Here is a 26173-nt window from a genome sequence, read left to right as displayed (position 1 = left end):
AAACATGACAGTGACTTTGGGTTGGGTGGAGATAGCATTGATAAAATGTGTTATCACCCATAATATTCAATATAAGCCATATGAACATTCTTTTCACAAACACATATAGTTTTCAGTACTCCTACACTGATATTTACACTATTACAGTATCTATTTTAGGATAAAACCCAGAGATTGGTGGGTAAGATTGGGCTCCCAGATTTCTCTGGTGTTGCTCATAGTAGCTTCGTATTATAACAAGCCTTAACTTGTTAGCTGCATCATACATTTTCTCTAAGCTAGAGTCCAAGTTGTAACATCATCAACTTGGCATCATTACTATATTATTGCTAAACATCTATTTTCAACATATATCCTATATAAAGTTTATAGCTTATAAAGGGAAAGAGATTTATGCTATCTATTTCTATCTCAACACAATTACAGTTATTTAGCTTACTTTCCAATATTTGCAATCTCGTATCCAGCATCAATGGTTCCTTTTCCTGCAGACACAGCTGCTGTGATCAAGAGTCGTGGAAGATTTTTGGATGCTGCTTCTGCATTAAATGCCGCAAGCATTTCCTGACAAAGACAAAAATGATCATTGCGCAAATCAAAAAATGTCCCTAGATATGTTTGGTTACCCATGATATGTACATCATATTTAACCACTTCAGCCCCGGAAGGATTTGCCCACTTAATGACCAGGCCATTTTTTTCAATATGGCACTGCGTTGCTTTAACTGACAATTGCGCGGTCAAGTGACGCTGTACCCAAACAAAACTTTTTTTCCCACAAAGCTTTCTTTTGGTGGTATTTGATCACCTCTGTGGTTTTTATTCTTTGTGCTATAAACAAAGAGCGACAATTTTGAAAATAAAAACATTTTTTTTTTTACTTTTTGCTATAATACATATCCAATAAAAAAAATATATAAAAAACGAATTTATTCATCAGTATAGACCAATATATATTCTTCTATATATTATTTTTTTATATTTTTTTTATATATTATATTTTTGGTAAAAAAAATCATAATAGGCATATATTGATTGGTTTGCGTAAAGCTTATCGTGTCTACAAACCATGGGATAGATTTAGGGACTTTTATTTATTTTTTATTGTTTTTACTGGTAATGGCAGCGATCTGCGATTTTTAGCGGGACTGTGACATTGCGGCGGACAAATCTGACCCCAAATGACACTTTTTGGGGACCAGTGACATTATTACATTGATCAGTGCTATAAGAATGCACTGATCAATGTAAAAATGAGACTGGCAGGGAAGGGGTTAACACTAGGGGGGCGATCAAGGGGTTAAATGTGTTCTCTCAGCTTGTTCTAACTGTAGGGGGGATGGGCTGGCAGGGACATGACAGAGATCACTGTTCCCGATCACTGGGGCCAGTAGATCTGTCATGTCTCCTGTCAGAATGGGGATCCGCCTTGTTTACAAAGGCAGATCCCCATTCTGCCTCTGTATACCGCGATCGCGGGTTGCTGGCAGACATCGAGTCTGCCCGACCCGCCTGCGCGAGCCGCCATACAGCTACGGTGATTTGCGCAGGAGAGCTGACCTGTCACCGTATAACGATGGCGGCTGGTCGGCAAGCGGTTAAAACTCTGCCAAACAGTAGGTAATGCACTTTTTGTTTAAAGTGCAATGTGTGGGGTGATAAATATTATTATTTAAGGTACTTGTATAGCGCCGTCAATTTACGCAGCGCTTTACATATACATTGTACATTCAATCGGTCCCTACCCTCAAGGAGCTTACAAACTAAGGTCCCTAACTCACATTCATATAGTAGGGCCAATTTAGACAGAAGCCAATTAACCTACCAGCATGTCTTTGGAGTGTAGGAGGAAACCGGAGTACCCGGAGGAAACCCACGCAGGTACAAAGAGAACATGCTCCAGGCAAACTCCAGGCAGGTAGTGTCATGGTTGGGATTCGAACCAGCAACCCTTTTTATGTGCAACCCATATTATTTCCATATTACATAAAGCAACAGAGGTTAGTGTGTTTTTTACATATTTAAGGTTACCTCTAGTAACACAAAAACAGGGATTTCTATAGTTGCCATGTAACCGGGCCTGTACTCAGGGGCCCAATAAGGCCTCTGATATACACATACAGTACATTCACACTGCTGTTATGTTTAAACTGTTCTTTGCATGGTTGCAGTTTAAGCAGAATACATAGAGCATGGACTAAAATCTATGTAGGCAAGTTGAATATTTTGGCCTGAAGGATGAACTAGAGATACTGTTGAACGAGGAGGATTTAGATTTTGTAGGAATTTCAGAGACCTGGTACAACAGTTCTCATGATTGGCTGGTAACCATTCAAGAGTATTCCCTTTATCACAGGGATAGAGAGGGTAAAAAAGGCGGAGGGGTATGCCCATATAGCAAAAATAATGCACAACTGAATGTGAGAGATGACATCAATAAGGGAGCTAGGGAGGAGGTGGAATCCTTATGGGTGGAGCTCCAAAGGGATGAAGCTAAGGGGAAAATAATACTGGGGATATGCTATAGGCCCCCTAACCTGAGGGAAGAAGGGGAGACAGATCTCCTATCACAATTTGGATTAGCAGCAAGGATGGGAAGTGTTATCATAATGGAGGATTTTAATTATCCAGACATAGACTGGGTGAAGGGAACCACGCATTCGTCTAAGGCTCGCCAGTTCCTAAATGTCTTGCAGGACAATTTCAGGGGACAGATGGTAGACGCACCAACTGGAAACAAGGCGTTACTAGATCTACTGATTACCAATAATACAGACTTGATCACGGATGTGGTAATACGGGGCAATTTAGGAAACAGCGATCACAGGTCAATTGGCATCAGCATAAATCACACACACAGGAAACATAGGGGGAACACAATGACACTGAATTTCAAAGGAGCCAACTTCCCTAAACTACGAACCTTGCTAGAAGATATCAATTGGGATGAAATCTTAGAAACAAAGAACACGGAGGAGAGATGGATTTGCTTTAAGAGCATATTATATAAGGGCATTAGCCAGTGCATCCCATTGGGAAATAAATTTAAAAGAGAGAACAAAACTCCTGGATTGCTTAACTCCAATGTAAAAATGCATATAAAAGCAAAGGAAAAGGCCTTGAAAAAATACAAGGCTGAGGGATCATCATCAGCATTCAGATTTTACAAAGACTACAATGAGATATATAAGGGTGCAATTAGGGCGGCTAGGATAGAACATGAAAGACACATAGCAGAGGAGAGCAAAAAAAATCCCAATAAATTCTTTAAGTATGTAAACAGTAAAAAAGGGAGGACAGACCATATTGGCCCCATAAAGAATGAGTTAGGGCATCTGGTTACAAGGGATGGGCAGATGGCAAAGTTATTAAATTTATTCTTCTCCTCAGTCTTCACGATGGAATCGGGGTGCTTCAATAACCAAAACTGCAATGTTTGCACTCATGACACATCACAGGAAGCACCCTCATGGCTAACAGAGGACAGAATTAGAAATAGACTTGGGAAAATTAACATTAATAAATCACCAGGACCAGATGGCTTGCACCCAAGGGTACTTAGGGAACTCAGTCAAGTAATTGCCAGACCATTGTTCCTAATTTTTACTGACAGTCTACTGACTGGAATGCTACCAGCTGACTGGAGAAAAGCCAATGTAACACCAATATTTAAAAAAGGGCCAAAATACATCCCTGGGAATTACAGACCAGTTAGCCTAACGTCAATAGTAAGCAAGCTCTTGGAGGGGATGATAAGGATCTATATACAAGATTTTAGTAATGAAAATGGTATCATTAGCAGTAATCAGCATGGATTCATGAAGAATCGTTCTTGCCAAATCAATCTATTAATCTTCTCTGAGGAGGTAAGGGAAAGGCCCGTAGACATGGTGTATCTGGATTTTGCAAAAGCATTTGACACAGTACCCCATAAACGTTTACCGTACAAAGTAAGGTCCAATGGCATGGACCATAGGGTGAGTACATGGGTTGAAAAATGGCTACAAGGGTGAGTACAGAGGGTGGTGATAAATGGGGAATACTCGGAATGGTCAGGGGTGGGAAGTGAGGTCCCCCAGGGTTCTGTGCTGGGATCAGTTCTGTTTAATTTGTTCATAAACGACCTGGAGGATGGGGTAAACAGTTTAATCTCTGTATCTGCAGCAGACACTAAGCTAAGCAGGGCAATAACTTCTCTGCAGGATGTGGAAACCTTCCAATAAGATCTTAACAAATTAATGGGGCAACTACATGGCAAATGAGGTTTAACGTAGAAAAATGTAAAATAATGCATTTGCGTGGCAAAAATATGAATGCAGTCTATTCACTTGGGGGTGAACCTCTGGGGAAATCTAGGATGGAAAAGGACCTGGGGGTCCTAGTATATGGTAGGCTCAGCAATGGCATGCAATGCCAAGCTGCTGCTAACAAAATAAAAAGAATATTGGCATGCATTAAAAAGGGGATTAGCTACAGGGATAAATTCTCCCACTCTACAAGACTCTGGTCCGGCCTCGCCTGGAGTATGCTTGTTCACTTCTGGGCACCAGTCCTCAGGAAGGATGTACTGGAAATGGAGCGAGTACAAAGAAGGGCAACAAAGCTAATAAAGGGTCTGGAGGATATTAGTTATGAGGAAAGGTTACGACCACTGAACTTATTCTCTCTGGAGAAGAGACACTTGAAAGGGGATATGATTTAACTTTTACAAATACCGTACTGGTGACCCCACAACAGGGATAAAACTTTTTTGCAGAAGGGATTTTAATAAAACACGTGGCCACTCATTAAAATTAGAAGAAAAGAGGTTTAAACTTAAACTACATAGAGGGTTCTTTACTGTAAGAGCGGCAAGGATGTGGAATTCCCTTCCACAGGCGGTGGTCTCAGTGGGGAGCATCGATTGTTTAAAAAAAACTATTAGATAAGCACCCGAACAACTGCAACATACAGGGATATATAATGTAATACTGACACATAATCACACACATAGGTTGGACTTGATTGACTTGCGTCTTTTTTCATCCTCACCTACTATGTAACTATGTAAGTTCTAAAGAGGCAGCACACTGCTTAGAGTGAGATTAAACCCTTCATTTTTTAAGCACTTTCAGTAACTGATGTAATCCCTGACAGAGCATGCAGCTTCTTTATATTTTAACCTTTGCCTATGTTCCAATTTAAGCTGGTGCCACGACCACTGCCCCAGCTTTCCTGTTTCAAGCCTTTATTTGCAGCATCCTATGGAGCTACCCTGAGATGCAGAGACTAGAATTTTGTCTCCCTACACTGTGTGCATCAATGGAAACACACAGCCCCATAGACTAGGATGGCAAAGCACTCTCCTGCTCATCCCCCCTCCTCCCCCTACTTTCTCCAAGTTAACTGGCTGAGTGGACACTGCACTGTCCACTGTTAACTCTTTCCTGTGAAGATCAGAAAAGTAGTACTAATAGAGCAGAAGGCAGCATCAATAAAAGTTGTAAACTGCCCCTCCTGTTTTGTATGTCATCACTGGTTGATTTAGTTGGATAATAACTATCTCTATTAATCATTTGTACCTGTTTGATATGTATTACTTGAAATCTGCCAATAAAAACTATTGGAATTGAAAGTTGTAAACTGCCAGTGCAAGTGTAAGAAATTTAACAAATCATTTACTAGGGAATGTTTATTTTATTTGTGCTCAGTGTGTTAACCAAAAAAAGCTGAGGGTTTATTACTATTGCATTAATAACAATGAAAGCATAGAAAAACAGGATATTATATGCAATATTTTTGCAAGCCAAGGGAAGTGGAAAGCCTTTGAGCAATGTAGGTGATATGGCAAGAAACGTTAAATTGGCATCTTACTCCGTAGCCATAGCCATATTGTTGTTCTCAGCAGATAAAAGCTGGCAAATGCTGATTACTCTGGCTCATCCACACTGGTTTCTGTTTGTGGAAAACAGGCATCACAGCGACCCATAAGAAGATCCTCGACTACTTTATATCACTCAAATCTAAATGGGCTTGATCCAGTAAGGATCATAACCCCACTTAGTGAATAACAACTGCACTAATTATATATAACCTTACAAAATCGAGCGCTTTTTTTTCTCACCTCTATCAGAATAGTAAATCTGCGCTTGTCCTCAGGTGGACTGCCTCGGGATCCTGGGTACTCAAAGTCAAGGTCAATGCCATCAAAGTCATATTTTCGAAGATGTGCGATCACAGAATCAATGAAAATTTTACGGTTTCCAGCAGAGGCAACCATATCTGTGAACCTAAAGATGTGAACAGACCCAAAATGAGGAAAATAGTCTATAGAACATGAACTGTGTGTTTTGTGTGTGTATGTGAGCTGATTTCATTATAAATATTGTATTGTAACTTTTATTTCATTAATGGACTTACTTCTGTGTCCCAAAGTTCCAGCCACCAATTGCCAGTATCGTTACCAACTTCGGATTCCTGGAACAAAGTACAGGGCATAGACTAAACATTCATTTCAGACAACAGATGTTTAATAATAGCTGGCACAGAGTGAATTTAATGTAACAGAACTAAAGCTGGAAATCTTTACAAAAGTGAGTAGGTTCTCCACATCAGCCAATCAGACTGTGTATTTAACCACTTAAAGGGGTTGTAAAGGTTCGTGTTTTTTCACCTTAATGCATCCTATGCATTAAGGTGAAAAAACACCTGGCAATGACGAGCCCCCCAGCCCCCCAGTTTTACTTACCTAAGCCCGTTTACCTGCTTGGCTCGTCCCTGGCGTCCTCTTCTCCACATAGTCTCGGCCTTCATTGGATAGATTGATAGCAGCACAGCCATTGGCTCCCGCTGCTGTCAATCAAATCCAATGACGCGGCCGCCAGGGGGCGTGACCGAGACATACACTCTGTGTCTATGGTCGCAGAGTGTATGAGACGGGAGCGCGCCCGCAAGGTAACCTCCTAGGAAGAGAGCTTCCCGAGGGGGTTAGCTATTGCGGGGAGGAGCCAAGACAGCTGCCATAGGACCCCAGAATAGGAGGATCGGGGCCACTCTGTGCAAAACGAGCTGCACAGTGGAGGTAAGTATTACGGATTTGTTATTTTTAAAAGATAAAAAATGCACCTTTACAAATCCTTTAGGGACCGTGCCTCTTTCTGAGATTTGTTATTTAAGTTAAAAACAGAAAGTGAAGTAGATTTGGCGCTGTTCTATTATGCACCTGTCCTTGGTGGACCAAATATCTGCAAATGTATACAAAATGAATAAAAATTGAATAAATAAATTTGTGAATGTGCACTAATACATGAATGTGCATAAGGTGCATTGACGTATTTGCTACATAACATCAATTGTGTGCTTAAAAACAATCTCTAAACAAAAAAGAAAAAAGAAAAACTGAATCTCAAAAATGAGAAGAAATCCCAAGTATTAAATAAATAACAAAAAAATGCTTATGTGCTGGTGAAAAATAGTGTTAATATTATCTACTATCCAAATCGGTAAAATTTATGCAGCGCTTTACATATACATTGTACATTCGCTTACAATCTAAGGTCCCTAACTCACATTCATACATACTAGGGACAATTTAGACAGGATCCAATTAACCTACCAGCATGTCTTTGGAGTGTGGGAGGAAACCGGAGTACCCGGAGGAAACCCACACAGGCACAGGGAGAACATGCAAACTCCAGGCAGGTAGTGTCATGGTTGGGATTCGAATCAGCGACCCTTCTTACTGCTAGGCGAGAGTGCTACCCACTACACCACTGTGCCGCCCAAGCTGGATGTTCCCCGATTTCATGGCAGTTTCCACTCTTGTCCCATATACCATACAGAGCATGAAGGAGAAAGGATTCTGATAGTGTAATACTGTTTCAACTATTTACTGCTTAAGAAGCATGAAAAGGTACTCACATTCATTGAAAAACATTAAAGCATTTGTTGCTGACACTAAAGCCGGCGACCAGAAGTGATGCCTCACTTGCAGTCGCTGGCTTTAGTGTCAGCAACAAATGCTTTAATGTTTTTCAATGAATGTGAGTACCTTTTCATGCTTCTTAAGCAGTAAATAGTTGAAACAGTATTACACTATTGGAATCCTTTCTTCTCTATGCTCTGTATGGTATATGGGACAAGAGTGGAAACTGCCATCAAATCGGGGAACATCCAGCCTCTAAAGTGCTTTATTTTTGTATATTTATTGATGGGACTATTTTTTGTATACATAATTTTGTATACATTTGCAGATATTTGGTCTACCAAGGACAGGTGCATAATAGAACAGCGCCACATCTACTTCACTTTCTTTTTATTCACGTACTCCACCTAGTGGTAGTAACTAGTATGCCCCGTACACACAGTCGGACTTTGTTCGGACATTCCGACAACAAAATCCTAGGATTTTTTCCCAACGGATGTTGGCTCAAACTTGTCTTGCATACACACAGTCACACAAAGTTGTCAGAAAATCCGATCGTTCTAAACGCAGTGACGTAAAACACGTACGTCGGGACTATAAACGGGGCAGTGGCCAATAGCTTTCATCTCTTTATTTATTCTGAGCATGCGTGGCACTTTGTCCGTCGGATTTGTGTACACACGATCGGAATTTCCGACAACGGATTTTGTTGACGGAAAATTTTATATCCTGCTCTCAAACTTTGTGTGTCGGAAAATCCGATGGAAAATGTGTGATGGAGCCTACACACGGTCGGAATTTCCGACAACAAGGTCCTATCACACATTTTCCATCGGAAAATCCGACCGTGTGTACGGGGCAGTAGAGGCAGCAGTTCTTTTAAATTAGCTTTTTCTTTGTTAGTACTTACTCCCTTTTGCGCGGAATCATTTACATTTCCTAAGTTAAAAACAGGGTTCTTTTGCTAGAAAATTACTTAGAACCCCCAAACATTATACATTTTTTTTTCTAACACCCTAGAGAATAAAATGGTGGTCGTTGCAATACTTTGTCACACCGTATTTGCGCAGCGGTCTTACAAGCGCACTTCTTTTGGAAAAAATACACTTTTTTTAATTAAAAACTAAGACAACAGTAAAGTTAGCCCAATTTTTTTATATTGTGAAAGATAATGTTATTCCGAGTAAATTAATACCCAACATGTCACACTTCATAATTGCACCTGCTCGTGCAATGGCGACAAACTATTACCCTTAAAAACCTCCATAGGCGACGTTTAAAAAATTCTACAGGTTGTATGTTTTGAGTTATAGAGGAGGTCTAGGGCTAGAATTATTGCTCTCGCTCTACCGATCGTGGCGATACCTCACATGTGTGGTTTGAACACCGATTTCATATGCGGGTGCTACTCACGTGTGCGTTCACTTCTACACGCGAGCTTGTCGGGACAGGGCGCGTTTAAAAAAAAAAAAAATTCTTATTTATTTTACCTTTTATTTTTACACTGTTTTAAAAAAAATAAATGTGTCACTTTTATTCCTTTTGCAAGGAATGTAAACATCCCTTAATAGAATAAAAGCATGACAGGACCTCTTAAATATGAGATCTGGGGTCAAAAAGACCTCAGATCTCATATTTACACTAAAATGCAATAAAAAAAAAATTGCCATTTAAAAAAAATCCTTAAAAAAATGGCCCTTTTAAGAGCTATGGGCGGAAGTGACATTTTGACATCGCTTCCATCCTGCAATGATATGGAGACGGGTGGGGGCCATCTTCCCCTCACTCATCTCCATGTCAGGCTAAGGAAAACATCCGATCGCCTCTGCCGCTGCCTCTGGTAAGCGGCGGAGGGCACCGTAGCGTGGCGGGAGGGGGGGCACTCTCTTGCCACCGATAAAAGTGATTTTGCAGCGAATTCATTGCAGAGACCACCTTTATCTGAAAGCGGACCGCCCGCTGAAGAAGAGGATACCAGGGTTATGGCAGCTGGCTGCCATAACAATGACTATCCTCTTCAAAGTACCGACATATAACGATGGTGGGCGGTCCGGAAGTGGTTAATTTTCCAGTGAATGAAGAATGAAATTTGATAAGAAACTTTATAAAGCTGCTACAGTCTCCAGATTTTTTTACTAGGTGTTCTTAAGTCTATTAGTAAAGTGTGAAAGAAAAAATGTAATGTCGTTTTTGGGGTTGGTTATCAACCACCCCACATACAGTATAAAGCTGTTCTTAGCACCAAATATTGGTACAAAATGGAAAATGCAAGAAGCGGAAATGAGGTCCTTATTCATCTTATTTCAGCTATTCTGAATTTAGCTGAGACAATGAAGCCAGAGATTCTTATAAAAGACACATAATGTTACTAATGATACAAAGCAACTTACCCATGTGCTAGCAAAATCAACTAGAGCGAACATGCTGCTAAATTTGGTAATTTCCAATACAGTAGAAAAAACACCATATTAAATTTGCAGGTCTAGAAACATTTCAACAACAATGACACAGTTTAGTAACAGTTTTTAGGTATATAATTACATGCTGAACCAGTGGCTGCAAACAAAATGAATTTTACAACGTTAAAGCTAAACAATGACACTAAAAACTAAATAGGACTTGAAAAATCATAGCATAAATTACTATGAATAAAAGGAAATAAGTATGGATGAAAAACAAGTTTTGCCAGGCATTGGAGAAAGTGAACAGAACTCTGGGGAGCACCAATAGAGGATTCACTCCAGCAGGGGAAAGAAAGTCTTTACTGGAGGCTTCACTGTAAAAATATATTGATAAGATAGATTAAGTCCAGAAATGGACAAGAGAAATGGTGAAAAGGATAAAACACATCAGGAGAGACAGCAGAAAGGCATACATGACTGAAATGTCTGAATCTATTAAGGGTGTTAATAGGATTCAGGAAGGTAGTATTTTCAATATGAAGTTAAGTTCAAGAACACACAGCTATGGCCTCAAACTAGGAGAAGGAAACCAAAACTAACTTTAGAGGATATTATTTTACCAACAGAGTACTTGATGCTTGAAACAGAATTCCAGCAGAGGTACTAAGTCATTCTACAGTAAGTACATTTAAATCTGCTTGGGACTATCATAGAGCTATACTAAATTAAAAAAGGGGGAAACGCGATGAATCTCTGCTGTCACTCTTCTATGTTTCTAGGTTTCAAATTTTGAAAGTTGAAAATGCTGAAAATATACATGGAATATAACAGGAACAATCTGCAAAAAAAGTTAGTAAAAAAGCAACAAGTAACAACAGAAAACAGAAAAAAACTCATAATATATTTGTTCTCTACAGGAGAAATTAACAAAATATACCGTATTTATCGGCGTATAACACGCACTTTTTTCCCCTTAAAATCAGGGGAAAATCGCGGGTGCGTGTTATACGCTGATCCCCTGCGATCCTGACCTGTCAGAACGAAAAAATCGCTGACCGCGATTTGAAAATGGCGCCGCCGGCGCCGAAATACACAGTGCCGGTCCTCGGCTCTTCTCGGCCGCTTTCGGTTTCACTCAAGCGCCGCCCAAACCTAGCCGAGTATACTCGGCTAGTTTCGGATAGCTCCGCTCACCGTCCGAGTGGAGCCGAAAGTGAACGAGAGCCGCCGAGAAGAGCCGAGGACCGGCTCTGTGTATTTCGGCGCCGGCGGCGCCATTTTCAAATCGCGGTCGGCGATTTTGAAGCTCAGAGGCTTCAGCAAGACTGCACTGGGGCAAGGCTGGACTGGGGCAATGCTGGACTGGGGCAAGGCTGCACTGGACACTGGGGAAGGCTGCACTGACATGGCTACACTGGCAAGGCTGCACTGACATGGCTGCACTAGCAAGGCTGCACTGACATGGCTGCACTGACAAGGCTGCACTGACATGGCTGCACTAGCAAGGCTGCACTGACAAGGCTACACTGACAAGGCTACACTGACAAGGCTGCAATAATGGGCATTTAAATGTAAGTTTTTTTCCCTTCAAGTTCCCTCCTAAAAGTTTTTTTTCCTTAAAATTCCCTCCTAAATTGAGGTGCGTGTTATACGCCGATAAATACGGTAGTTATAGAAGACAAGGTGGATATCTTAAAATACATGTATTTTATCGGTCTTCCCAATGAAGTTAACATATATTATGGCAGAAGGATGCACTCAAAGTTCCCCATTTAACATTACATGTGCACACATCTAATATGAAAATATTTGTGATACTGACTGTTGCTTTAGGTCATTAAACTGCTTGTACAGTACATCATCATTCCATTCGTATGGCGCAATCTTGTGCTCACTCATGGTGGCAAAGGCATACATGAGATGAGTGCAGAGCTGCGGGTCAATATTCCCTGGCACATATTTTGCAGGCTCGGGTCGGTATTGTGACCAATTTGTAAAGTAACAAACCAGCTTGTAGGTAGAACCTAGACGGAGCAGATTATTAGAGGCAGAAGACAAACAGAATTAAATGTAATCCTCAACTCAAAATCGTTACATAGTTCAAACAATATAAAAAATCATTACAAGTAGCAAACCTCCTTCTACACAATCCTATACCCACAGTTGATCTAGAGCAGGGGTCTCAAACTGGTGGCCCTCCAGCTGTTGCGAAATTACAAGTCCCATGAGGCATTGCAAGGCTGACAGTTACAAGCATGACTCCCACAGGCAGAGGCATGATGGGACTTGTAGTTTCGCAACAGCTGGAGGGCCACCAGTTTGAGACCCCTGATCTAGAGGAAAGCAAAAAAAGCAAAACAATACAGCATTATACAAGTTGCTCCAGCAGGGGAAAAAATGTTACTGATTCTCCAAGGAGACAATCGGATATTCCCTGGATCAACCACCCCTGATGTTATTACCTATAAGCATTAGTATCCAGTTATATTTTGTGCATGTAGGAAAGAATCCAGGCCGTATTTAGAAAAAAATCGAATGGGCTGGCCAGAACTAGTTTTTAAGGGAGTCTGTTCCACATTTTCACAGCTCTTACTGTGAAGAAGCCTTTATGTATGTATTCTACATATATACTACACTTCCTTGACCTCTAGGTGGTGCTATAAATGTGATTTTAGATCCAAATGAGTTATTAATTTATACATTTATGAATATTATTATTGGTTAAATTAATTTGGATCTATATGCATTAAAACTCAAGTACTTGGTTGGGGTGAGGATGTTGTGAAATAATTGAGAATATCCTAATTAAGTTATGATGTATTATGTATGCTGTTATTGTATATTTTATATTTATACTTATCTCACTGTTTGTGTATCTATTTGAGCAACCAAGATGTACAGCGGTTGGGAACTTTTAATGAAATAAACACTTTTTTGGGAATTATTCATCTAAAGACGAATGATGATTGCCTACCAATTAGATTTCCTTGCCAAGTTAAGCAGGGTATATAAAAGGCTACAATAAAATGTCAGAGAGCAAGCGTCCTGATGACGTGTTGATCATGAAATGCATTGGGGCTGTGCACTCACCTATGCTGATGTCATTTCTGGTACGACTAGTTCTGTTTTTTTGCTGTGGTGGAACGCATGCTGAGACGGGGGAAATGGTGTTTCTGTTACTGTACATGTTGGCGCTAGCCCATTAGCACCTTATAATGTAAGTGAGCACTTTACCATTACTGGCACTTGGTTTATAATAGCGCAATATGCTTTATGTGAATCTTTACATCAAGGGATGCATTATACCTTCCAAAGGATCTGAGCATATGAAGTCTTGATTTAGCCATCTGGTAAATCTGTATTTCTCCCACACGAGTGAAGGTGAATCATGGCTAATTAAGAGAACCTGTCATCACACAGACTTTTTCTTTGGTGCTTGGTTCCCTTTTGAGGACTTTTCTTATATTATTTTGTATTTGTGTGGTTATTGATTATGCACTTAGTTACTTAGTTATATTTATATTTGAGTTGGCTCCAACTTTTTATATTTTCAAAAGGTTAATCTATTTTCCTCTAGACATAAAGAGTGCCTCCTTGTCCTTTGTAATGATCCTAAAGAGAATAACTCTACACTAAGATCACTATATGGACCACTCATTTATTTATACATGTTGATCACATCCCTCACTTAATCATTCCTTCCTAAGAGAGAATAAATTCAGTTCAGCTAATCTTTCGTCATAGCTCAGCACTTCCATGCCTCAGTTTGGTTGGCCTTTTCTGCACTTTCCCCAGTTCTCTGATATCTTTTTGTAAACTAATGTTTAAAATTGAACTGCAAATTCCAGATGATGTCTTACTAAAGATTTGTACAAGGACAAAATTATCTCTCTCTGTCTTATATAGTAAAGTATTTTGCTAGCTTTACAATTGGCATTGCATTCTATTAAGTTTATGAACTTCCAGGTTCTTCTCCACCATTGATTCCCCAGTTGTACTTCTCCTAGTATGTATGATGCATACATGTTTTTAGCTCCCAAGTACATTACTTTGTATTTATTATTTATTAAACCTCATTTGTCTTAAAAATAAATTAAAAACTAAGGGTCCCAACACTGAACTTTGGGGTACACCACTATTAACCTTAGAGCATTCAGAGTATGAATTATTAACCCCTACTCTCTGAATTCGGTCTTTTAGCCAGTTTTCTATCCATTTACAAACTGAATTTTCCAAGCCTGTAGACTTTACCTTACACATTAGCCATGTATGGGGAACTGTGTCAAATGCCTTTGCAAAAGTATACTATATGCACAGCCAATTCCTTTGTCTAAGTTTTTGCTCATAAAAAAAAATCAGATTTGTTTATCAAAGTCTGTTTTTCTAAATCCACTCTGTCTATTGCTTAAAATATTTTTTCTAGCAAAAACTCAAATATGTGGCCTTTCATTAAACTCTCCAGTATCTTCCCAACTATCGCAATTAAATTCACGGGTCTGTAGTTACTTGGTAAAAACTTTGATCACTTTTTAAATATAGGCACCACATTGGCCTTATGCAAATCCAGTGGTACTAAACCAGTCATTAAAGAGTCCCTAAAAAATAGAAACAAGGGCTTTGAAATAACAGAATTCTTTTAGGACACTGGGTTTATGCCATTTGGTCCAGGTGCTTTATTCACTTTAATTCTATCTAAATGTTCCTGGACCATATCAATTTTGAGTCATCTGGGGCTATGTCACTACTATCCCTATTATGGATTTGAGCTTCCCCATGCTCTTTTGTATACACAGAGCTGAAGAAGGTATTTATTAATTAAACTCTAAATTATTTTGTAAAGGGCCCAAATGCTTAGAAGTTACCTTTTTACAGTTTAAAATCTGACGAATTTTTGGGGTTTATCCTACTCTCTTTTGCAACCTGTCGTTCATTTCGAATTTTTGCAACCTTGATTAGCTTTTTTTATATTCCATTATTCTCTTTGTAACTTTTTTTAACAGATGTTCTTTGTAACGTTTAAATGGTGATAGCGTTCCTTAATTTTTTATATATTTTTTAAATGCTTTAAAAAAATGTTCTTTTATATGAACATGAGTGATAAGCTCTGCATTGTTCGAGATTACCAGGTCCAGCAGAGCAATATTTTTAGTTGTGGCCTCTATCGACTGTACCAATAAATTGTCTTGTGATAGGTTTACAAGTTTCTGCTCTTTAACTGTTCCAGCAGTGCCATTACTCCAGTAAATTTCAGGGTAGTTAAAATCCCCGTTATCATCACTGTCCCAGCCCTTGCAGCCCTTTCTGTCTGTGCAAGGATCTGAGTCTCCACCTCCTCATTAACACTGGATGGCCCATAACAAATCCCTACAATTAGCTTTGAAGTATGCAAACCCATGTGCAGTTTCACCCATAATGCTTCAGCACTATTGAACTCTCCATCAACAAGGTCCTCTTTCACACAAGCTTTGAAATCACTTCTCACATAGAGACAGACACCACCACCTTAACATTTTACCCTCCTGCCTCCCCAAAGAGAGTATAACCAGGAATTTTAAAAGTCTAATCATGTGAAGAATGAAGCCAAGATTCAGCAATACCAATACGAACTCACATAAAAAATATATTATATTAGTGATTATATTAGCATCTCTAATGCACTGATGTAGCAAAGAATGATGTTAATATGGTGAAATAAATAGAGAGAGATAGATTTTCAAAAATAACTAGCTGCCTCATCCTAATATCCATGCTTCTCACTTGAGTTTTATAAAAAGTCATGCATATATTGTAAATCTTGTTAGATATATAACTTACCCAGCTGTGCATGGAGCACCAAGAATAAACCTGTGTAACACATAATAAATGATATAATCAAAAAAAACAATATCCATAGTATAGCAAAGTAACTTAGCTTAGCATTAAGTTTTATAGTTTGTATTGCATTCTATGTATTAACATGTCATGATGTAGTATTTACAATGCAAAGTAATATCATTTGTTTTTCTTACCCGCCCAAAGCAGCATCTTCCTCATGTCTCTCTGTCTCAGCACTGGTGAAAAGTGGTTGGTACCTTTTATAGAGAAGCAATGGCTGGTATCACTGTGGGAATTTCAACATGTGTGTGGGATCTGGCTTAAACAATTGCTTAAATATAAATGTTGAAAAGGAAAATGATTTTGGCAACAAGACAGGAATGACTAATTGCTATAGATATTGTGAAAGAGGCTGTGTGGAACAAACTACCAACAAACTACTAATATAACACACTGCAAGTTAAATGCAAGTAAAGTGCTACCACATCAGTTTTATTAAGGACTAATATTTGTTAAATTCAAAATTATAATAAAATATACTATTCTTATTTTCACAAACATATACAGTATACATCATTTTTAACCACTTAAGCCCTGGACCATTTGGCTGGCCAAAGACCAGAGCACTTTTTGCAATTCAGCACTGCTTTGCTTTAACTGACAATTGCGCGGTCGTGCGACGTGGCTCCCAAACAAAATTGAAGTCCTTTTTTTCCCACAAATAGAGCTTTCTTTTGGTGATATTTGATCACCTCTGCGGTTTTTATTTTTTTGAGCTATAAAAAAAAAACAGAGCGACAATTTTGAAGAAAATGCATTATTTTTTACTTTTTGCTATAATAAATATCCCCAAAAAATATATATAAAAAAACATTTTTTTCCTCAGTTTAGGTTTCTGGTAAAAAAAATTTAAAAAAAATCGCAATAAGTGTTTAGTGCTTGGTTTGTGCAAAAGTTATAGCGTTTACAAAATAAGGGTTAGTTTTATGGCATTTTTATTAATAATTTGTTTTTTTACTAGTAATGGCGGCGATCTGCGATTTTTATCGTGACGGACACATCGGACAATTTTGACACATTTTTGTGACCATTGTCATTTTTACAGCGATCAGTGCTATAAAATTGCACCGATTACTGTAAAAATGACACTGGCAGTGAAGGGGTTAACCACTAGCTGGCTAGGAAGGGGTTAAGTGTGTCCTAGGGAGTGATTCTAACTGTTAGGGGGCATGGCTACGAGTGACACGTCACTGATCACCGCTCCCGATCACAGGGAGCTATGATCAGTGACAGTGTTAGTAGGCAGAATGGGGAGATGCTTGTTTACATTAGCATCTCCCCATTCTTCAGCTCCGTGAGACAATTGCGGGTAGCCCCGCGGACATCGAGTCCGCGGGACCCGTGATCCTACTCACGGAGCTCGCGGCAGGGTTGCGCATACGCGACCACACGGCGGCAAATTCAAAGGGACGTACAGGTACGCCCATTTGCGCAGCCGTGCCATTCTGCTGACGTATATGTACATGCGGCGGTCGACGAGTGGTTAAATGTCAAAATTAAATACTAGGGACTGATCATCCCTGCATCTTCAGTCATAGATGAATGGTTCAGAAAGTGTTTTCTTATCTATGGTAAAAATATAAAATCATACATTCATTTCCACATTGCATTTCAATTATTTCTAGCCTGATCCTATTAATCTAAATGATCTTGAAGTTTGTAAACTTACTTTGTGACAATCCCCACACATTTACTTGAATTCTGTGATGTGTATTCACTATGACCCGTGAGTGGACACTGCAGTGTCATACATTTCACAGAGCCTGCCTTTTCAACTACAGAGGAGTTTCAGGACGCAAGGTCAGTATAGGAATCACTGCTTGCAGGCAGCAAGGTACAATGGGATATGTAGTCTTTAGAAATTGAAAGTAAACAGCGGAGGAGAAGCTGCAAAGCATGCAGGGAATCCAGGAAGTTGTAGAAAAAGATGGCCAGCAGAGAGGCAGCTCTCACCAGGAGGAGAGGAGATATTTCAATTATGCTTATATCGGATTGCCAAGTATAACTTATGTTAGCATTGTTATTATAATGCTGATGTTATAAAATGAAAGTGTATCCTGTGATCTTAGATATTCTTTAAAAAAGCAAAAACAGAAAAAAACAGCATGCAAAATAAATATCTTAATATTTTAAAATGATTACAGTATATTTTCAGTACTAACATGTAGCCTTACTAGTAAAACTAGTAAGTAGGCTTTTAACAGCTGGGTTAGTGGAGCCCTCAAATCAAGCCATTTACTGAGGTTTTCTAGCCATTTTCTCTCCCATGAGTATGACAAACTTGGCCTAAAGAAGGGATAGGCAACCTTAACCCCTTCCCGACCAGCTGCCGCAGTTGTATCGCGGAAGGTCGGCTCCCCTGGGAGAACAGATGTAGCTGTACGTCGGTTCGCCTTTTGATCACTAGGGGGCTGCGATGCCGGAGCCGATGCATGTGCCCGGCGGTCTTTATGACCACCGGGCACCTGCGATCGCTCCACACAGAGACAGAACGGAGATCTGACAATGTGAACAGACAGATCTCTATGCTGTCAGGGGTGAGGAGAGCGGTGCCCCGCTATCGGCCGACTAGCGCCGCTAAAACAACGGTAAAGCGACGCTAAAAATGGCGCCGCTTTACCGCTGACGTCCGGGGAGGCTCAGTGTGAAAGGGGTCTAACATAGATCCCTTATCACTTTAGGCCCAATGTGTCATGAGGAGCCTCATGACCAAACAGGTCATCACAGTGATTCAGGATCATTTAGGCATGAATCAACATGCCAGATAACTCATGACAGTAATAGAAAATAGCAGAAGGATAGTGACCAACTTGCTTCTTTAAAGTTGGGAAACACTTCTATATAATTAAGTTGCATTATTGCTTGAAAGAAGAATGTTTCCAGTAAATGTAAATATACTGGGTGTATTTCTGAGAACTGTTCCAGTTAAAGTAGAAGTTCAGCCTAAAACTAAAATCTACTGGTAGGAGCTAATCTATCTAGCCCTGTGAAGCAAAAATTGAATGCGGAAAAACGTACATCCAATTCGCACTAGTGTGAACCCAGCCTTAAGGTGAAAATACCTATCGTATTTGAAAATATCAAAACACTAAAGTAAAGATACTTAAAGACATATTAAGCCCCCCAAAAATGTAATGTATTGCAACTTACCAATCCCTAAATGTGGTGGCTGCGTTAGTTTTAATTTTTAGTTTTTTTCCCATTATATTTTCATGGTGATCCTGCCAGTAACACACTTCCTGTCTTATGGTAGCTCCACTCCACTGAAAGCGCAACAGAGACAGCAGCATCTGTCAATCTAGGGAGAGGGTAGTGTTAGATGCACTAGCTGGTTTAGATGGACTTGACTAACAAATTAAAGCCAAACTCCACACTTTTAACACAAGCAGTTACAGGAGGAGTTTTTTCTCTTTTGGGATAAAGGTTTTACATACAGTAAATTAATAAATGCTGACCATTGTAAGCACCCTAACTGCCACTTTTTGATGGACAGCTTGAATTGTTATAGGAAGTTGAAAAATAACAGACATATTTGCTGGGGGATCAGGTGAAAATATAAAAAAAAAGTCTAAAATGTTATGCAGGCACTACATCTACAAATTGGCAACCTGCAATATATTACATTCTTATTTTTGGTTTAACACTATGTTAATAAATATCAGACTAACAATTATTTTTAAAATGTGCAAGCTTTTAGCTCACTGTTTGTGAATGTAAACAAAAACACCCAAATTCTGGGTTGGCCATGGATAGATACAGTTGTGCTCATAAGTTTACATACCCTGGCAGAATTTATGATTTCTTGGCCATTTTTCAGAGAAAATGAATGATAACACAAAAACTTTTCTTTCACTTATGGTTAGTGTTTGGCTGAAGCCATTTATTATCAATCAACTGTGTTTACTCTTTTAAAATCATATTGACAACAGAAACTAGCCAAACGACCATGATCAAAAGTTTACATACCCCAGTAATACCGTGTATTGCCCCCTTTAACGTCAATGACAGCTTGAAGTCTTTTGTGTTATTTGTGGATGAGGCTCTTTATCTTCTCAGATGGTAAAGCTGCCCATTCCTCTTGGCAAAAAGCCTCCAGCAGTTCCTGTAAATTCTTGGGTCGTCTTGCATGAACTGCACGTCTGAGATCTCCCCAGAGTGCCTCAATGATATTGAGGTCAGGAGACTTAGATGGCCACTCTAGAACCTTCACTTAATTCTGCTGTAGCCAATGACAGGTCAACTTGGCCTTGTGTTTTGGATCACTGTCATGTTGGAAAGGCTTGTTTATGGCATAGCCTTTATGGACAGGTTACCCATACTAAAGGAAATAAATTACCAGATTCAACAGCTTTATGAATGTTACCAGAACAGGCTGATTTTCACTTTCAGAATTTATCCTAACATACTGATATTAACAGGCAAGAACAGAACCTGTTTTGTCAGCACTTCAGATAAATATGCCTCTTTAATGCATTACACCTATTCATCTTTATCACCACTATACTTCTTTCATGTTTATTCATTTCACACTGAATCTGTCATCACATTATATACACCACCGCATCATTATCATTACCGACCCTTAGTCAAACATGTCATAAATGGGATAAGGAAATAAATCTGTGATTTTCCAAGCCAACATCATTTCCCATTTCTGCAAACTGACAACTTTGGTTTTACTTTAACAATCATTCTTATTACATCCCTCTTCTAAGTTCAACTCTTTTTCATAAGTAATGAGCTGCTTTAAAGCTGAAATCCAGATTTCCTATCACTTTAGTTTGTTCAGTCCAAAAAAACGATTTAGGCTTGGTTCACACTATGTGCGGCTGCGGGGCACAGCAGGGGGCCTGGTGCGTCCCTGTTCATTGTTTCAGGTCCGAATTTTTGCCTGAATTCAGACCTCAAATGGAGCCAAAGACACACAGAACCCTTGTGCTGTGTGCTCCACGGCTGCCCCGGAGCTGTGTGAACCGGCTCTATTGAGATTCGGTCACAATCTCCTGTCATGCGAATTGGATGCGGGGATATTCCACATCCAATTTGCATAAGTGTGAACCCAGCCTTAATGTCACAAGAAGCCTGGATATCAGCTTTAATGCAACAGACATGTTTGCCTGTCATTGCATTGTATTGGCCTAGCGTCCGCAGCTCTTTGCACACACCTGTCATTCCAGACCCAGGAATCTGCAGATTAATGACACTGGAATTTGTAGGATATCATAATAGTCTGCAGTAATGGACCCTTATGGCAGAAATTGAAAGAGTTCATCTTACAGGTGGTTGAGGTCACATCACTGTAGCAGGCGGTCCTGTGCAGGTCCTCGCTGTAGGTTTCCACCTTGGCAGAATACAGAAATATGCTGGATAGGCGTTGCCCCAGCTTTCCCTTCTAAACTGGTTTATGAAGCATGTTTAACCACTTCAGCGCCGGAAGATATGGCTGCTGAATGACCGGGCCATTTTTGCGATTCTGCACTGCGGTGCTTTAACTGACAATTGCGTGGTCGTGCGACGCTGGACCCAAACAAAATTGACGTCTTTTTTTCCCCACAAATAGAGCTTTCTTTTGGTGGTATTTGATCGCCTCTGCGGTTTTTATTTTTTGCGATGTAAACAAAAAAAGAGCGACAATTTTGAAAAAACATAATATTGTGTACTTTTTGCTATAATTAATATCCCCATTTTTTTTTTTTAAAGCAAATTTTTTCTTAGGCCGATATGTATTCTTCGACATATTTTTGGTAAAAAAAAAAAAAAAAAAATCGCAATAAGCGTATATTGATTGGTTTGCGCAAAAGTTATAGCATCTACAAAATAGGGGATAGATTTATAGCATTTTTATTTTTTTTTTTTGGTGGCGAGCTGTGATTTTTATTGGGACTGCGACATTATGGCAGACACATCAGACACTTTTGACACATTTTTGGGACTACTGGCATTTATACAGCAATCAATGCTATAAAAATGCACTGATTACTGTAAAAATGTCACTGGCAGGGAAGGGGTTAACACTAGGGGGCGATCAAGGGGTTAACTGTGTTCCCTGCTACGTGTTTCTAACTGAAGGGGGAGGGGACTGATTAGAAGAAGTGACGGATCATGGTTCCTAGCTAATAGGAACACACTTCCCTGTTCTGCCTCTCGTGCTCGCGATCACTCATGGGCGGCAGTCATCGCGACTGTTGGCCACGAGCATCGGCACCACCGCTGTGCAGCGGGCGCGTGCCAATGCCTGCTATCCCGATCCCGCGAGCCGACGTATAGCTACGACAGTTCGCGGGATCATGCTGACCTGCCGCGGTAAAATGACGGCAGCTGGATGGCAAGTGGTTAAAGGAAGCTTTGCAAGAAAAAGAAAAAGAGCCATAGAGGAGGGGTGTACCCAGGATTATAAGATAAATATAGGTGCTCTGTCGCTTTAAAAAAATATTCAAAAATGATGCAATCCAATCCAAGTGCCCAAACTGAATAGTGTAGTGAATAGTCCACTATTATTAAAACAGTCCTATGCCACAAACCCATAAGGTGAACCACAAGTGCCAGCAGATCTTGATGCAAATCCCTTTCACAATTAAGCTGGATACACACTATCCAATTTTCTGTAGATTTTTTCCTTCAGAGTTACCAAAACGATATAATATGAGGTCAAACCTTAGGAGTTTCCATTTGTATGCAATCAGGCAGGCCCCTGCACTACATGGTTTTGGTATATCTGAAGGAAATCTGACAACAAAAGTTGTATAGTGTGTATGGGGGTTAAGGTCCTTTCACACCGAGGAGTTTTTCAAGCGCTTTTGCATAAAAAAAAAGCACCTGAGCAGCTCAAGAAAAGTGCTTCCCTTTCAAAATCAATGAATGCGTTCATACTGGGGTGGTGCGCTTACGTTGCGGTGAAAAAAATCCGTTAGGCTTATTTTGTTATGAGCAAGTTTGGGGAGCTAAAAAAAAGCCCAACAAAAATGTTCCTCCCCATTGAAATGAATGGGAACTGCCCTAAAAATGCTCCCACTAACCGTCTTTGGTGCAGTTTTTGAGTCGCATGTCCTTTAAAAACCACACAGCAAACACCCTTCATTAACGCATATGCATTTTACTGGCAGTTTTGAAGCGAACCAGTGTGAAAGCACCCTAGATGGAAAGTGTACCAATATTTATAATATAATTTTCTTTGTGTTTGCGCTGCACTTCATAGAGTGCAGTGCCCCTTTTTTACTTGTTTTTTTAGTTTTTAGTTATTATTGTGTGGATACATCACAAATGGGTATTCATTTTAGCACACTGAGCTCAGGAAGCACAATATATATTTATTTACAACCAGGAATATGACTCAAAAAGGCCACTATCGCATAGGGATGAGGCCTCAACCTCAATGACTGGTGGAAATGGTTCCAGTTCACACAGGCAGCCAACATCATTTTGTGAGCAAAAGAAGAGTGTAGATGTGGCGCTGCTCTGATGTGATGCAATTTTTATAGTTGCCTTGTGTAATGACCTAATTAAAATCTATTGGCTAAATTTTTTAAAATTATGTGTTGTCTTACAAAAATCTAGGGTTGTGAACATAAAACACAATATGGTGCTTAGAAAGTGACTTCTTTACAAAAAACATATCATATGAACAGAATAAAAAATATTTGAAAAATATTAAAAGTGCAAAGTGGTATGTGATATAGCCTTAAAAGTCCAATTTATACTTGCTTTCCAATTGTGCTACACCCTCTGGTGACTGTGTTGTTGGATTAGAAAAAGTGGTGTAGGTTGCCCCCTCTGGATATTGATTCCAGGTGGGAATGGTTAGATGCGTAAATGAAAGTTACAAATTGATGTCGCATATTCCAAAACTAAAAGTGAAAAATTGTTTGCTGGTTACAAATAAATGAATGCTTATAGTTAAAGTGCCTTGTGCTAAATGTGGGTTATAAGTGAAAAGATTGCGATCCTATATCACATACCATTTCATTTTTAGCTATCTGAGGGCAAAACGTGCTAGTTATACTGAAATCATAAAGTGACTAGTGCTTTTAAAAAAAGTGATTTGTGCTTCATAAGCCCAGTACTTGCTGGAAAAATATATATGTAGTTGTGAAGAGTCTTTTTAAATAGCTCAAAAAGTCTTTTTTAAAATATGGTTTGGAAAGGGTTAAGTTCTCATTGGGAGGTAGTGTTGTAGTAAACAATTCCTTGTTCAAGTGCTGGTCTTGTGATGGTGCTTCTTAACCGGGATCCTATTATGCTTGCACTCACCGGATGAGAACACCCCTGCAGGGGTATGAGCAGTCAGTGTTTGCCACTGTGTGGCAGCCCTTGATGTCTCCGGTCCATGCTGTGAGTGTTGCTACAAGTATACCGGCTTAGAATGTATTCACCATAGAAAAGAGGGAATGTCCATAGTGTGAAACCGTTTAAAACCTTTATTGTACCATATATCAAGATTGTACTCACATTTTGAAAGATACTGGTAAGCGTGTGATGTTAAAGTTCGCGGTAATCGGCTTGTTATCGTCTATATGGAGGTGACGCAAGACGTGGATAGGTCCCGCCCTAAAATATATTTTTCAAATATTTTTTATTCTGTTCATATGATATGTTTTTTGTAAAGAAGTCACTTTCTAGCACCATATTGTGTTTTAGGTTCACAACCCTAGATTTTTGTAAGACAACACATATAATTTTAAAAAATTTAGCCAATAGGTTTTAATTAGGTCATTACACAAGGCAACTATAAAAATTGCATCACATCAGAGCAGCGTCACATCTACACTCTTCTTTTGTTCACATTGTAGTATTTTCCACCTAGGTGGAATTATACATGTAGAGGCAGCAGCTCCTAACATATTTGGAAAGTACCCCTATCCATAGCGCGGATCCATTCTACTTATCGATCCTTTTGGCCTGCAGTCTTTGACATCCTCAGCTTTCTGCAGACAGGTCTGGACTGTTCTCTGAATGTGCGGATATCTCCACCCTGCCAACCATAAGTGGGAAATGCACTGGTGAAGCGGGGTTCAATATAGGATCTGCCTTTAGTGGTAGAGGAATTTTAAAACAAAAAGCTTCCTTTTCATCCCAATGAGTCATGCTCCCTGTATTTTAATGTTTCAATTCCTATTTTGTACATTCATTCAATAGCAAGTGGCTAGACCATGGGAATAATAAATTCATTTTTTATTTTATGAATTGACCAGCGCAATACCGCATCTTTTTTTTGCAATGTTTACCATAGGTAATTACTGCATTTGTGGTTTCTAACACAAATGCAGTATTTTTAAATGTAATGAATTGACACTTCGCAAATCGCATACAATATTTTGTAAAAAAACAAACAAAAAGAAAGAAAAAAAAAAAATAATAAATCGCATGCGATAAACATTAATGAACTTTTACCTTTTGGATGTGTCATCCAGAGCTTCTCTGCTTTTTGGGTTGGCTATTCTGCATCTAATGCTGGCCATAAACGTATAGATTTTTGTTAGAGAGTTTTCTTTTTAAGAACGTTCGTTTGATTTCCTTAATCGTTAGTGGGATCAAATCGCCGTTCGTTTTCAACCACAGAGATGGGAAAATTTGAAGTAGAATATAAAACTTTTCGCATTGTCGGAGAGTGTATGTGTTTTTTGTTCAGAAATCCCATTAAATTTTAAATTCAAATGTTGAAAGTTAAATTTTCAAATAACATTCATTGAATGTAGTGAAAATGGTGGTGAAAAAACACTGCGCTAACTGTAATAGCAAAAAAAGGAGGGGGGGGGGGAGCAGCTACATACAGTATGACAAATACAATGAACAAAATAGTGAAAAAATGTAGCGCATACCAAAAGTGCATGAATATCGTAATATAAATGTGATAAAAAAGGAAGTGATTCCTATAAAGTGAATGACCCAAATTAATAAGGAACAATCATATGCCTCTAAAACCAAAATAGGAAAAGACAAATAAAAGTCCCACTGTGTCTAAACAGAATAAACAGCCACTGAATGGTGTAAATCCTGG

General features: G+C 39.3%; 1 protein-coding gene across 3 annotated transcripts in view; it reads right to left on the bottom strand.

The window, feature by feature from the left end:
• The window catches only part of LOC141128577 (acidic mammalian chitinase-like), a 32545-nt gene extending 11010 nt beyond the window's left edge, over positions 1–21535 (bottom strand). Inside the window, exons 1-7 of one of the 3 annotated variants that reach the window (XM_073615943.1) lie at positions 21457–21535; positions 16314–16376; positions 16120–16149; positions 12128–12329; positions 6400–6456; positions 6104–6269; positions 440–564 (exon numbers count right to left, since the gene is read on the bottom strand). In XM_073615943.1, the coding sequence (XP_073472044.1) occupies positions 440–564; positions 6104–6269; positions 6400–6456; positions 12128–12329; positions 16120–16149; positions 16314–16338 (605 nt within the window). In that variant the 5' untranslated portion in view covers positions 16339–16376; positions 21457–21535. Of the gene's footprint in view, positions 1–439; positions 565–6103; positions 6270–6399; positions 6457–12127; positions 12330–16119; positions 16150–16313; positions 16377–19329; positions 19476–21344; positions 21367–21456 lie in introns of those variants that run through there. The other 2 variants (XM_073615942.1, XM_073615944.1) reach the window with 2 other exon arrangements.
• Between the last annotated feature and the right edge of the window lie 4638 nt (positions 21536–26173).

The sequence above is a fragment of the Aquarana catesbeiana genome, linkage group LG02, assembly GCF_042186555.1.
Source record: "Aquarana catesbeiana isolate 2022-GZ linkage group LG02, ASM4218655v1, whole genome shotgun sequence".
NCBI classification, from domain to species: domain Eukaryota; kingdom Metazoa; phylum Chordata; class Amphibia; order Anura; family Ranidae; genus Aquarana; species Aquarana catesbeiana.
Note: the sequence above shows the minus strand (reverse complement) of the source record. Positions and strands in the feature narration are given on the sequence as shown.